At 42.0% G+C, this 13,257-nt stretch overlaps 1 protein-coding gene across 4 annotated transcripts in view; it reads left to right on the top strand.

Annotated features, from left to right (window-relative positions):
• The window catches only part of polm (polymerase (DNA directed), mu), a 35,862-nt gene extending 30,444 nt beyond the window's left edge, over window positions 1-5,418 (top strand). For all 4 annotated transcript variants that reach the window (XM_041210407.1, XM_041210408.1, XM_041210410.1 and 1 more), the window contains 2 exons: window positions 795-878; window positions 4,810-5,418. In XM_041210407.1, the coding sequence (XP_041066341.1) occupies window positions 795-878; window positions 4,810-4,896 (171 nt within the window). In that variant the 3' untranslated portion in view covers window positions 4,897-5,418. The remainder of the gene's footprint in view (window positions 1-794; window positions 879-4,809) is intronic.
• The last annotated feature ends 7,839 nt before the right edge of the window (window positions 5,419-13,257 follow it).

The raw sequence follows: 13,257 nt of genomic DNA, 5'->3' as shown, positions 1-13,257 counted from the left end.
AAAGATAAATCATGGGAAGGCAAGGATCTTCTCCAGATACACAGTGAGAAGGTGGCAGCCATCATCCCCAGTCTTTGCCTTCACACCCTTGCCATTAATTTCATCCCCTCATGAACACCTGTTTGAGACTCGCCAATACAGTTTGCAATCTCTGGATCTCATTCCGCCCTGAACTGAGCTTTCAACCCCACACTCTGCATCACAAAACATGCCTACTTCCACTTGACCATTCTATGTGGTGGCACATTCCATTGCATTGTGTGTATAAAAACTTACACACAGTTTAAGGTTCAGATACTATGCACTCCAATGGCTTAACTGATAAGCTTGGACCTTCCAGGCTCAGTTAAACAGGCCATTGTAGTTTGTGTCAGCACACTGGGGTGGGGATCATCAAAACAGCTTGGGGTGTCCATTCCTGAATAATGTGCACAACTCCTGGAAAGAATGTGCCGAGATGAATATGTGGGCTTTGCTGTTATGTCCCTACAGTTAAGTAGCTAGCTGATACACTCAGTTTAGGCCCAGAACCGAATGACCTTTTAGTGAAGTATGGGAAGGCACATGACAACCGTGGAACATGAGACCAACAAGAGTGTCAGGCTTTAGATAGGGAAGAGGAGAAATTCGTTTCGGGGCCTGGTGCACTTGCGGGGGAAGGGTTTTGGAGAAGAGAGAAAAACACTGGGAAATGCATTAAAAGAAATCAAGATTTCCTCTTTGAAGTGGATCATTTTCTTTCTGACTTTAAGTTTGAGTGACTGTTTTTTGTTTATTTTTCTTGCATATTCTAGCTCTTTGAACGAGACCTTCGCAGATACGCCAAACACTGCAAGCATATGAGTTTGACCAGCCATTCTTTGTTTGATAGTGCACAGGTAGGAAGAAATTGAGTTCCTTGGCCTTCAGTGTTCTGAACAATCTTCAAGTGAAAATCTACTTACATCCATGAAATTCAGTGATTGTTACATCAGCACAGGCAATGTTGGGCTGAATGGCCTCCTTCTATGCTTTATGATTCCAAGTAATATATCATGGTATTCCTTATGATGCTCTCAATTTCCAGTAATACTATTTGATATGATGCACAACAATTGAAAAGCAGGCTCTCTGCTCCCACGGATTGCCAGTGCAGCTCTTGGAGATGAGTTCAAGCTGACTCTTCACCACAAAAAAAAATCACTCCCTCCCTTTCTGAAGAGTTAACATATAAAACAGTCCAAGTAATACAGAACTCCAGAAGTGGTAAAATGTACGTTTTTTACTTCATACCTTTGAAAGATATCACTGTTACTTCATTGTCACCGGCTCAAAATCCTGATTTCACCCCACCCCCTCCCCGGCAAACAGCACTTTAAAAAATTCTTTCACAGGATGTGTGCTTGGCTGCAGCGTTTTTATTGCCGCCTCTTTAAACCGCTGCAGTCCATGCGAGGTAAGTGCACCCACAGGGCTGTTAGGGAGGGAGTTCCAGGATTTTGACCCAAGGACAGTGAAGGAGCGGCCAATATATTTCCAAGTCAGGATGGTGAGTGGCTTAGAGGGGAACTTGCAGGTGGTGGTGTTTCCATGCAACTGCTACCCTTGTCCTTCCAGGAGGTGGAGGTAACAGGTTTGTAAGGTGCTATCGAAGGAGCCTTGGTGAGTTGCTGCAGCACACCTTGTAGATGGTACGCACTACTGCCACTGTACATCTGTGGTAGTTGGACTGCCAGTCAAGCGGACTGTTTTGTCCTGGATGGTGTCAAGCTTCTTGTGTTATTGGATCTGCACTTATTCAGGCAAGAACAGAGTATTCCATCCTACTCCTGACTTCCACCTTGTAGATGGTGGACAGGCTTGGGATCCAGGAGGTGAGTTACCACAGGATTCTTAGCCTTTGACCTGCTGTTATGAAGAGATATTAATTTATATAATGTTATTGGAAATTATTTTAAATTAGACTTGTTGTAGGGTGTGTGTTTGTGTTTGTGTGTGTGTGTTAACTGGATTAAAGCCAGCCTGATGTATAATAGTTTTGAGATGTTAACAGTAAGGTAAAGAGTACATTTGCATTTTTTTGAATAAATCATTAAAAGACTGGGGGTGAATCTTGCACCTAGCTAGGAGACACCAAGAAATATGTTTATATTGGTACTATGAAAGGGGTTTTATTGTTAGAAGAGGTGAAATTCAAAAGGGCCTGGTGAGACAATGAGAATTTACATTCAAAGGGAAGGCCAGGTACATACATAAGAGTTTTGTGTAAGTCAGAGGCATGGAAGAAGCCTGTAAGCCTACCACTGTGTGTGCAAAGGAAACCTATTGAAATGGACCTCATTTTGAATTTGTAAGATAAAATGTGCTTTGTCTGGTGTCTGTTTAAAGTCTATGGGTTACTGTTGCCTTGGTGAAGATATATCTGGGAGTGATTAATTTGGGGATTTGTTTAATAGTTTTTATGGTAGTAACTTGTAGATGTGTATGTGTTTAATACCTTGTAAAATTAATAAATGTTTATTAAAAAAAAAAACCTCCTGGAGGCTTAGTAGTTTCCTTGCTGAATTCAGAGTTGCATCTCAAACGTACCAATTGAAAAAACAGGTTATGACAGTTGTTTAAAGTTTCTGATCTGACAACGCAGTTGGTAAAGCTGTTATTTAAAAATCCCAGAGGGAAACTTGAAACAACTGTCATAACCTATATTTTCATTTGGTATGTTTGAGATGCAACTCTGAATTCAGGCATAAAACCACCAGTTCTTGAGGGGTTTTATATCAAACTACATGAGACATTTATTAATTTACACAAACTAAGCATACACACATGACTACAAATTACTATCATAACTTTAAACAAATTCCCAAACTAATCTCCACTAAGGCAACAACAATCCATAGAGTTTAAGCAGACACCAGGCAAAGCATTTTCACCTTACAAATTCAAAATGAGGTTCCTTTCACTGCGCAGACAGTTGTAAGCTTACAGCTGCTTTCATGTTACACGCCTCTGCCCTGCACACACAAAACTGCTATCTGTTATACCCAGCACATCTCTTTGAATGTAAATTCTCATTGTATCACCAGCCCCTTTGAACTTCAACTCTTTTAACAATAAAACCCCTTTCATAGTACCAATTTTATTAGTAACATAAACATTGCTTGGTCTCTGCTAGCTAGGTGCCAGATTTCACTCCCCTTCTTGAATGCTTTATTCAACAAAATGCAAATGCACTCTACCTCTCTTAGGTCTCAAAATTAGTACACATCAAAGCACCCAGACTAGCTGGCTTTAATACAGTTAAGACACACCCACAGACTAAACCTGTATTTAAAAAAAAAAAATAATTTCCAACAATATTATGTACATAATAGCTTCATGACATTTCCCTCTGAGATTTTAAATAACTACGCCTTTACCAACTGCTGTGTCACAACACCTGCTCTTGTAGCCACAGTATTTATATGGCTGATCCAGTGCAGTTTCTGGTCAATGGTAACCCCCAGGATGTTGTGAGTGGGAGATTCAGCAATGGTAATACCATTGCATGTCAAGGGGAGATGGTTAGATTCTCTCTTGTTGAAGATGGTAATTGCCAGGCACTTGTGTGGCACAATTGTTACTTGCTACTTATTAGCCCAGGTCTGAATGTTGTTCAGGTCTTGCTACACATGGGCATGGGCTGCTTCAGTATCTGAGGAGTAATGAATAGTGCTGAACATCATGCAATCATCAGCGAACATCCCCACATCTGACCTTATGATAGAAGGAAGGTCATTGATGAAGCAGCTGAAGATGGTTGGGCCTAGGACACGATCCTGAGAAACTTCTGCAGTGGTGTCATTGGACTGAGGTGATTGACCTCCAACAACCCCGCCATCGTCCTTTGTGCTAGGTATGATTTCAACCAGTGGAGAGTTTTCCCCCGATTCCCATTGACTCCAGTTTTACTCGGCCCCCATGCTGCCTTGATGTCAAGGGCACTCACTCTCACCTCACCTCAGCAGTTCAAGAAGTTGGCTCAAGGGAAATTTGGATGGGCAATAAATGCTGGCCTTGCCAGCGATCTTCACATTCCATGAACAAATATTTTAGAAAATCCACTGTATTTTGCAGTAATACGCCAAGAACTGCACTTCCAATGCAGTGGATTCCCCTTAATGAAATTCTGTTTAAGGAGTATAACATCTTAAAACTGAAGTGACATTAGTTGAGCTAATTGTGATTGTTTAATACATTTATATATCAAAAAATATTCATCCTTATTATTTACCAGGCATGGCAGCTCTTGAACCCATAACCTTTTGACTAAGAGGCAAGTTCCATTCCAGAGACATAAGCACACAATCCAGGCTGACACTCCAGTGCAGTAGTGAAGGAGTGTTGCACTGTCAGAGGTGCCATCTATCCTATAAGACATTAAACCAAGGAACAGTTTGCTCCCTTTGGTTAGCCTAAAAGATTTCTGGCATTATTTTGAAGAACAGCAGGAGAGTTATTCTTGGTGCACTGACCATATTTAGTCCTCAATCAACATCACTAAAATACTCTCAGACAAATTATTTCTCTTTATCATGTTACTGTTTGTGTGAGCTTGCTGCATGCAAATTGGCCTCTGTATTTGCTACATTATAATTGTGACGACACTTCCAAAGTACTTCATTGGCTCTGAAGTGTTTTGGGATATTCTGAGGTTGTGAAGGGTCATGAGGACTCGAAACGTCAACTCTTTTCTTCTCCGCCGATGCTGCCAGACCTGCTGAGTTTTTCCAGGTAATTCTGTTTTTGTTTTGATATAAATGTGAGTCTTTGTTTTCTTCCTCATTTCAGAATAAATTTTTGCCAGCTGCTACAGAAGAAGAGATCTTTGCGCATCTAGGATTGGATTACATACCACCTCACGAAAGAAATGCTTGATGTGCTGGATTCAAGATGCAGGAGTATAGAGAATAAGCAGTGAGGACACCTTAGGGTATACCCTCTTGCAAAATGTCTATTTATGTATCATTTGATATACAACACCAAGTGAAGGCGGGCCATTCACTGATTTTTTTTGGTTCTGTACGACTTACATCTGTATACGTTGTTGTAGAATTGGTAAGTTATCTGTTGATGGATTAACTATTCATTTGTTTAGCATCCTGTGAAGTTTCTATATGATGCATACATGTGGACATGTATATCATTGACTCAGCTGTTGCACTTTGTCCTCTGAATCAGAAGCTTGTGAGTTCATGTTGCACTTTAGAGACTTGAGCTCAAAATCTTAACTGAAGCTGAGGATGCCAGTTTTTCAGATAGACTTCAAGGTGAAGTCTGACCTGCCCCTTGAGGTGAATGTAAAAGATCTCCAAGTGCAGTTCAAAAAAGAGCACGGTTGTTCTTCCTGGTCAACCTTTATACTAAATCAACATCACTGAATAAAATAAATTTATCTCATTGCTGTTTATGGAATCTTGCTGTGTGCCACATTTCCTACACTACATCAGTGACAACACCGAAAGTACTTCATTGGCTGTAAAGCGCTTAAAAACGTCCTTAAATCACAAAAGGTGCTGTACAAATGCAAGTTCTTACTTGCGCATACAGACTTGCTCTGAGCAGTCTAGTATCTATTTTTTAATTCAGAATTGTAGCATTAATTCTAGCTCAGAAAGGAAATTTTTGTCCATTTACCCTTGTTTTGCTTTTGGAAGTTTAACATTGCAGTGACAGCACTGTCACAGAACCAGCATTGTCTTGCCATGTCTGAAATGGTGCTGGAAACAGTCGATGACAACTTCAGAAAGTAAAGTGGGTAAATACCTGGTGGAAACATTTATAGGCCTATGGCAAACGAACAGAGATTGGGACGCATCAGTTAGCTCCATCTTTAGAGCTGCCATAGGCACAATGACCTGAATGGTCTCCTGGGCTGTATTATTTGAAATGGACGTGTGGTTGACATTACTTTGATGAAACTGAGTGGTCTATGGATTCTTTAATTTGCCTTTAAGTGTTTGTTATTTTCTCTCCACTTTTTCTTTACCATTTTTCTTCTCCGTGCCTTCCAGACGTCTTCAGTTACCTCATTCTGGGAAACTTGATAGTTAGTGTAGACAGGCTATTAATTCACTGGGGCGTTACTTTGGAGCTTTATCATTGCTCATAATCTATCAAAGTGCATTTCTAGCAGAGTTTGAAGGGTCGTGATGAAGGGCAGAAACTGAGTGAATTTTTCTTCCCTCTCCCCCATTTTGCCAAAGGCACTGACCCCTAACTGTATACTCCAACTGAAGTGAAATGCATCCACCCAGAATCAAACTTGGATAGTTTCTCACCTTTATGGTGTTATGGAGACCAACAAACTAAAAGAATCAAATTTACCGAATGACTCCAGAGAAAAGCCAATAAACAAGATTTCATTTCTCGTAACTTTTAGTTTAGTTTGTTGATTTTTGGTTTGATTGTTAAACATGAATTAACAAGCAAATTGCGATCAATATAAAGTGTAAGTTAGACTTTAAGTAGCAGCTACAACAAAGGCAGGTCTCACGGGTTTACTTGGAAGACCACTTATGATGGAGGCACCGATTCCAGGTACAAAGCCCTTCCGAGCTGTGAACCTCCTCCAGCGGAATTCCTGTTTCTTTTCTTTGAGGCTTAGCCACCAATTCCCAGGCAACAACAGCTTTAATCCACCTGAGTTCCAGGGGTACAATTTTCTCCAAACGGCACATTTTTACAGAACCCTCTCAGCTCTGCTCCCAGATCCAGCCGTCTTGGTCTTCTTTCCCAGCTGTGCCACAACATTTTTTGTCCGGACCTAGTCACCATAAGACATAGGAGCAGAAATTAGGCCATTCGGCCCATCGAGTCTGCTCCACCATTCAATCGTGGTTGATACGTTTTTCAACCCCATTCTCCCACCTTCTCCCCGTAACCTTTGATCCCCTTACCAATCAAGAACCTATCTATCTCGGTCTTAAATACACTCAATGACCTGGCCTCCAGGCTTCTGTGGCAATGAATTCCATAGATTCACCAGTCTCTGGCTAAAGCAATTTCTCCTCATCTCTGTTCTAAAAGTTCTTCCCTTTACACTGAGGCTGTGCCCTCGGGTCAAGGTCTCTCCTACTAATGGAAACATCTTCCCCACGTCCACTCTATCCAGGCCTTTCAGTATTCTGTAAGTTTCAATCAGATCCCCCCTCATCCTTCTAAACTCCATCAAGTATAGACACAGAGTCCTCAAATGTTCCTCATATGTTAAGCCTTTCATTCCTGGGATCCTTCTCGTGAACCTCCTCTGGACCCTCTCCAGGGCCAGCACATCCTTCCTGAGATACAGGGCCCAAAATTGCTCACAATATTCTAAATGTGGTCTGAACAGAGCCTTATGAAGTCTCAGCAGCACATCCTTGCTTATATATTCTAGTCTTCGCGAAATAAATGCCAACATTGCATTTGCCTTCCTAACTACCTACTCAACCTGCAAGTTAACCTTAAGAGAATCCTGGACTAGGACTCCCAAGTCCCTTTGCACTCCAGATTTCTGAATTCTCTCCCCATTTAGAAAATAATCTATGCCTCTATTCTTCCTACCAAAGTGCATGACCTCACACTTGCCCACATTGTATTCCATCTGCCACTTCATTGCCCATTCTCCTAACCTGTCCAAATCCTTCTGCAGTCTCCCCACCTCCTCAATACTACCTGTCCCTCCACCTATCTTTGTATCATCTGCAAACTTAGCCAGAATACCCTCAGTTCCTTCATCTAGATCATTAATGTATAAATTGAAAAGTTGTCCCAACACTGACCCCTGCGGAACTCCACTAGTCACCGATCGCCATCCTGAGAAGGACCCCCTCATCTGCACACTCTGCCTCCTGCCAGACAGCCAATCTTCTATCCATGCTACTACCTTGCCTCTAACACCATGGGCTCTTATCTTACTGAGCAGCCTCCTGTGCGGCACCTTGTCAAAGGCCTTCTAGAAGTCCAAGTAGATAACATCCATTGGCTCTCCTTTGTCTAACCTTCTCGTTGTTACCTCAAAGAATTCTAACAGATTTGTCAGGCATGACCTTCCCTTGATGAAACCTTGCTGACTTTGCCCTATTTTATCATGCACTTCCAAGTATTCTGAAATCTCATCCTTAATAATGAACTCTAAAATCTTAATTAGGCTAATCGGCCTGTAATTTCCTATCTTTTGCCTCACTCCCTTCTTAAACAAGGGAGTTACATTAGCGATTTTCCAGTCCTCTGGGACCCTCCCTGATTCCAGTGATTCCTGAAAGATCACCACTAAAGCCTCCACTATCTCTTCAGCTATCTCCTTCAGAACTCTGGGGTGTAATACATCTGGTCCAGGTGATTTATCCACCTTCAGACCTTTCAGTTTTCCTGGCATCTTCTCCTTGGTGATGGCCACCATACTCACCTCTGCCCCCCAACTCTCTTGAACTTTGGGATCTCACTCATGTCTCCCATCGTGAAGACTGACACAAAGTACCTATTCAGTTCCTCCGCCATTTCTTTGTTCCCCACTACTACTTCTCCAGCGTCATTTTCCAGTGGCCCAATTTCCACTTTTGTCTCTCTCTTACCTTTTATATATCTAGAAAAACTCTTGCAATCTTCTTTTATATTACAGGCTAGTGTACCCTCATATTTAATCTTTTCCCTCCTTATTTCTTTTTTAGTTGTCTTCTGTTGGTCTTTGTAGGCTTCCCAATCCCCTGGCTCTTCACCACATTGTTTACTTTCTCTTTAGTTTTTATGCTGTCCCTGACTTCCCTTGTCAGCCATGGTTGCCTCGTCCTCCCTTTAGTATGCTTCTTCTTCCTAGGGATGAATTTTTACTGTGTCTCCCAAATTACTCCCAGAAACTCCTGCCATTGCTGTTCCAGTCTTTCCTGCTAGGCTCATCTCCCAGTCAATTCTGGCCAGCTCCTCCCTCATGCCTCTGTAGTTGCCTTTATTCAACTGTAATACCGTTACATCTGATTCCAGCTTTTTCCTCTCAAATTGCAGGGTAAATTCTATCATATTATGGTCACTTCCTCCCAAGGGTTTCTTCACCTTAAGCTCCCTTATCAAATCTGCCTCATTACACATCAATAAATCTAGAATTGCCTGTTCCCTACTGGGCTCCACCACAAGCTGCTCCAAAAAGCCATCTCATAGACATTCCACAAATTCCTTTTCTTGGGATCCGCTACCAACCTGATTTTCCCAGTCTACCTGGGCCATATGAGCCTGTTTTCACGCTGCACTCTGGGTCACGTGGTTTTAATTTTATTTAACTTTTGTTCCCGATGTGCCTTCCGTGGACCTTGGATGTTCAGTTCTGTTTCTTCTCCCTTCGAGATTTTCCAGACCCAAGTACCGGGCAGAACCTCATAAAGATTTTATGAAATGCAGCATTTTTAAATGCTGCTTTGGTTAAAGATTTAAGAAGAGTGCACAAGGGTTTGAAAGTCACATTGAAAATTTGCTCTGCAGTAAAATAGTTATACTATTTTATACTAGCTGAAGAAGCCTGGGATTAAAAAGTGATTCTGCAAAGATATTTGTGTTCAGTCACGCTAATATTTTGAGGTTTTAACGTGAGCATAGTGGCACAGTGAAAGCATGCTGGGCCATAGACTGGGAATTCTGTGCTGAATAATTCACTTCCTGACTCCCTAAAACCCAAGGTCTATAGGTAAAAACTATTTTCTGATGTCCCAATGTCATTTAACTCAACTACCAGTCCCTACGACATTGAACCCCAGTTAGTGGCTAGGCTGAGTTCAAGCTGCATATTCTTGGGTTCGGTATGATGACTTTGGTGTTTGTCTTAATCTTGTTTATTGACTATCATAATTTTTTGGCAATTTCTGGTTCATCATCAACATAGAAAAAAATTCCATCGGCCCAGATTTGCAAAGAAAACGTTATCCAACATAATTTTACTTTGGAACCTGCTGCAGAAAAAGATACTTCTATGTATTCAAACAGCTATTGATTCAGTTTTTGATGCTGTCAACTTTCGAATTTTACTTTTCACCATTGTGATAAGGGGATGTGAGTCTAAGCTGGAGAATATACAAATACAATGATGTACTAGAGGAGCAAAATCCAACTTGGTTTGAAGTAGTTAATGGATCGATATGATTACACAACTCATGTTTACGGAATGTTATACTCAATATCAGGATAAAGCTATCTTCACTGCACAACATAATACTTGATTGATAGCCATTCTCAGCAACGCTGTTCTTATTAATTCACAATGTCTGAAGATACTTCAAGCTTAACTCATAGTTTAGAAGTAATTTAATATACAATACACAAATCACATGATGCAGAAAACACTTTTTGGAAATAATTACAATCAATGTGGAATTTAGTCATAAACAGCCTGCTCACTAACGCTCTGTTTGGGTTCTGTCAGGGCCACCCAGCTCTTGCCTTGTTACATCTGGAGTTCAAATATGGACAAAAGAGCTCAACTCAAGAGGTGAGGAGAGAGTGATTGTCATTGACTTCAAGGCTGCATTTGACCAAGTGTGGCATCAAAGAGTCCTCGCAAAACTGGAATCAGTGGGAATTGGGAGGACAACACTCCATGGTTGGAGTCATACCTAGCACAAAGGAAGATGGTTGTGGTTGTTGGAGGTCAATCATTGCAGATCTAGGACATTACTGCAGGAGTTCCTCAGGGTAGTGTCCTTGGCCCAACCATCTTCAGCTGCTTCATCAATGACCTTCCAACTTTCCTCCACACCTGCACAACAGCGACCCCCCCCCCACCCCCCCCCCCCCCCCCCCCCCCCCCAGTCATAAGGTCAGAAATGGGGATGTTTGCTGATGTTTGGTGAATTCCGCACCATTCACAACTCTGGTACTGAAACAGTCTGTGCTCATATGCAGCAAGACCTGGACAACGTTAAGGCATAGACTGCTCAGTGGCAAGTAACATTCGCACCACTCAAGCACCAGGCAACGATCTCCTCCAACAAGAGAAAATCCAACCATTGCCCTTGATGTTCAATGGCATTACCATCACTGAATTCCCAACTATCAAAACCTGAAGGTTACCATTGATGAGAAACTGAACTGGACTGGACTAGCTATATAACTACTGTGGCTACAGGAGCAGGTCAGTGGCTTGGAATCCTGTGATGAGTAACTCGCCTCCTGATTCCCCAAAGCCTGTCCACAATCAACAAGGCACAAGTCAGGAGTGTGATGGAATGCTTCCCACTTGCCTGGATGCGTGCAGCTCCAACAACACTCAAGAAATTGAACACCATCCAGGATAAAGCAGCCCAATTAATTGGCAACTCATCCACCAACTTCAACATCCACTCCTTCCACTGAGGCACAGTGGCAGCAATGTCTACCATCTGCAAGGTGGATTGCAGCAACTCACCAAGGCTCCTTCGACAGCACCTCTCAAACCCACAGCTTCAGCCACCTAGAAAAACAAAGGCAGCAGATGCATGGGAACACCACCACCTCCAGGTTCCTCTCCAAGCCACACAGCATCCTCATTTGAAACTATATTGCCACTCTTTGACTGTCGCTGTGTCAAAATCCTGGAACTCCCTCCCATGTGGGAGTACCTAAACCACATGGACTGCAGCGGTTAAGAAGCATCTTCTCAAGTGAAATTTGGAGTGGACAACAAAAATTCTGGCTGAGCCAGTGATGCCCACAAAGAATAAAAAGAAAGCTGTCACCAGCTCAGAGCACCTCCTGCTCGTTGCATGACCTCGCTTGACGCCATCCACCCGTCAGCCAGCTCCTCGGAGTCTCGCTTAGTGTTACTAAGACTGGCCATTTTTGCATCAAGGAATGTTATTCTCATGCCTCAACCATATTTCTGTAAGTATTCAGGAGAGAAGCTCTGACACCGCCTTCTGTCAATGTCAGCGCGCAGTTATGATATTACAAATTTTTAGAAAAGCTGTTCTGGAGGTCACATTTAAAATAAACTTTGGATTGAATTTAAAGATTGTTCTCAAAATGGCTGCAGGTCATCAATCACTTGCCTCCCGAGGAGAGCAGAATGCATTCCTCAGACAAAGATATTTGAAATTCAGTGAGTGCTCCCAGAGACTAAACAGAAGCTCATTGATTTGATGCCTTTTCCTTCAAACGCAAAGATACTAACTGATAAGCCACTGTAAGGTATGAACAGCCTTGACCCTTTTGATCACTGCAAACGGGTGAGGAAACTTTGAATAACTGTATTGGAATTACCACTTGCCTTACATGGAAAATGCCTTAGCATTGTTGTACAGGTCACATGATAATGGTGGCAATTTTGCCTCATCTGCAAGAAGTTTTGAAAAGGACAGGAAAAAGGAAGATGCACAGAGAACCATCTTGAAACCATAAGGGAGAGACTGAGAAAGGCATCTAAATACAGCTACTGGTCTGCTGTAAAGTAACTGTGCAGCTGAAGGTGCTACATCGCAGAACAGAAGGAACCTCTCGTCCTTGTAAATCCTTAATCCACTTCATGAGCTCACCTGTTAAAGCAACCTCTGGCAATTTGACAGTGGAAGCCATTACCGCTGCAGACACAACTCTGCAACCTCAAGACCTTCACTTCAGACAACGCAACACCTCGTCTACAAAACATATCAGCCTGCGCCAAATATAGACTAATCTTGACTTATGTTTATAAGTATCATTTTATCTTTATTTTTAAGTGATCTTTGTGTGTGTGTTCCACAGCAGTACAATGAAATAAACTAACTTTTGCTTTTTTACGTAAAAAGGCTTTTCTGGTGGGTTATTTGAAAATTGAATTACATGCTCTAAGGGTAAAATAAACACGTGCACACACACACACACACGCACACAAAATGACATTGTTCCCAGGTGACTTTGGGGAAACACCTTTAAATCATCCATGATATCAATATCATGAAAGGCTCTGCTGCATTCGCCAAATGGTAAATTGAAGACTGCAAGACAAATTCCTGCTTTATCTGTTCACTGGTCATGTGGATGACCAGATGTTGGCCAGATGCTGGAATCCCTGAGGTCAATCACATTGCCTCTGATTCATGTAACTTATCATACAATCACAGAATTGTTACAGCATAGAAGGAGGCCATTTTGCTCGCTGTGTTTCTGAAAGAGCAATTCACATAGTCCCATCCTCCACTTTCTGCCTGTGGCGCTGCACATTCTTCCTTTTTCAGCTAATAACCCACTTCCCTCTTGAATGCCTTTATTGAACCAGCCTCACTATGACCAATGTTTGAATCTTGTAGTTACTTGGTAGGA

Source organism: Carcharodon carcharias, chromosome 17 (assembly GCF_017639515.1).
Source record: "Carcharodon carcharias isolate sCarCar2 chromosome 17, sCarCar2.pri, whole genome shotgun sequence".
Taxonomy (NCBI): Eukaryota; Metazoa; Chordata; class Chondrichthyes; order Lamniformes; family Lamnidae; genus Carcharodon; species Carcharodon carcharias.
This window is presented reverse-complemented; position numbering and strand designations above follow the sequence as displayed.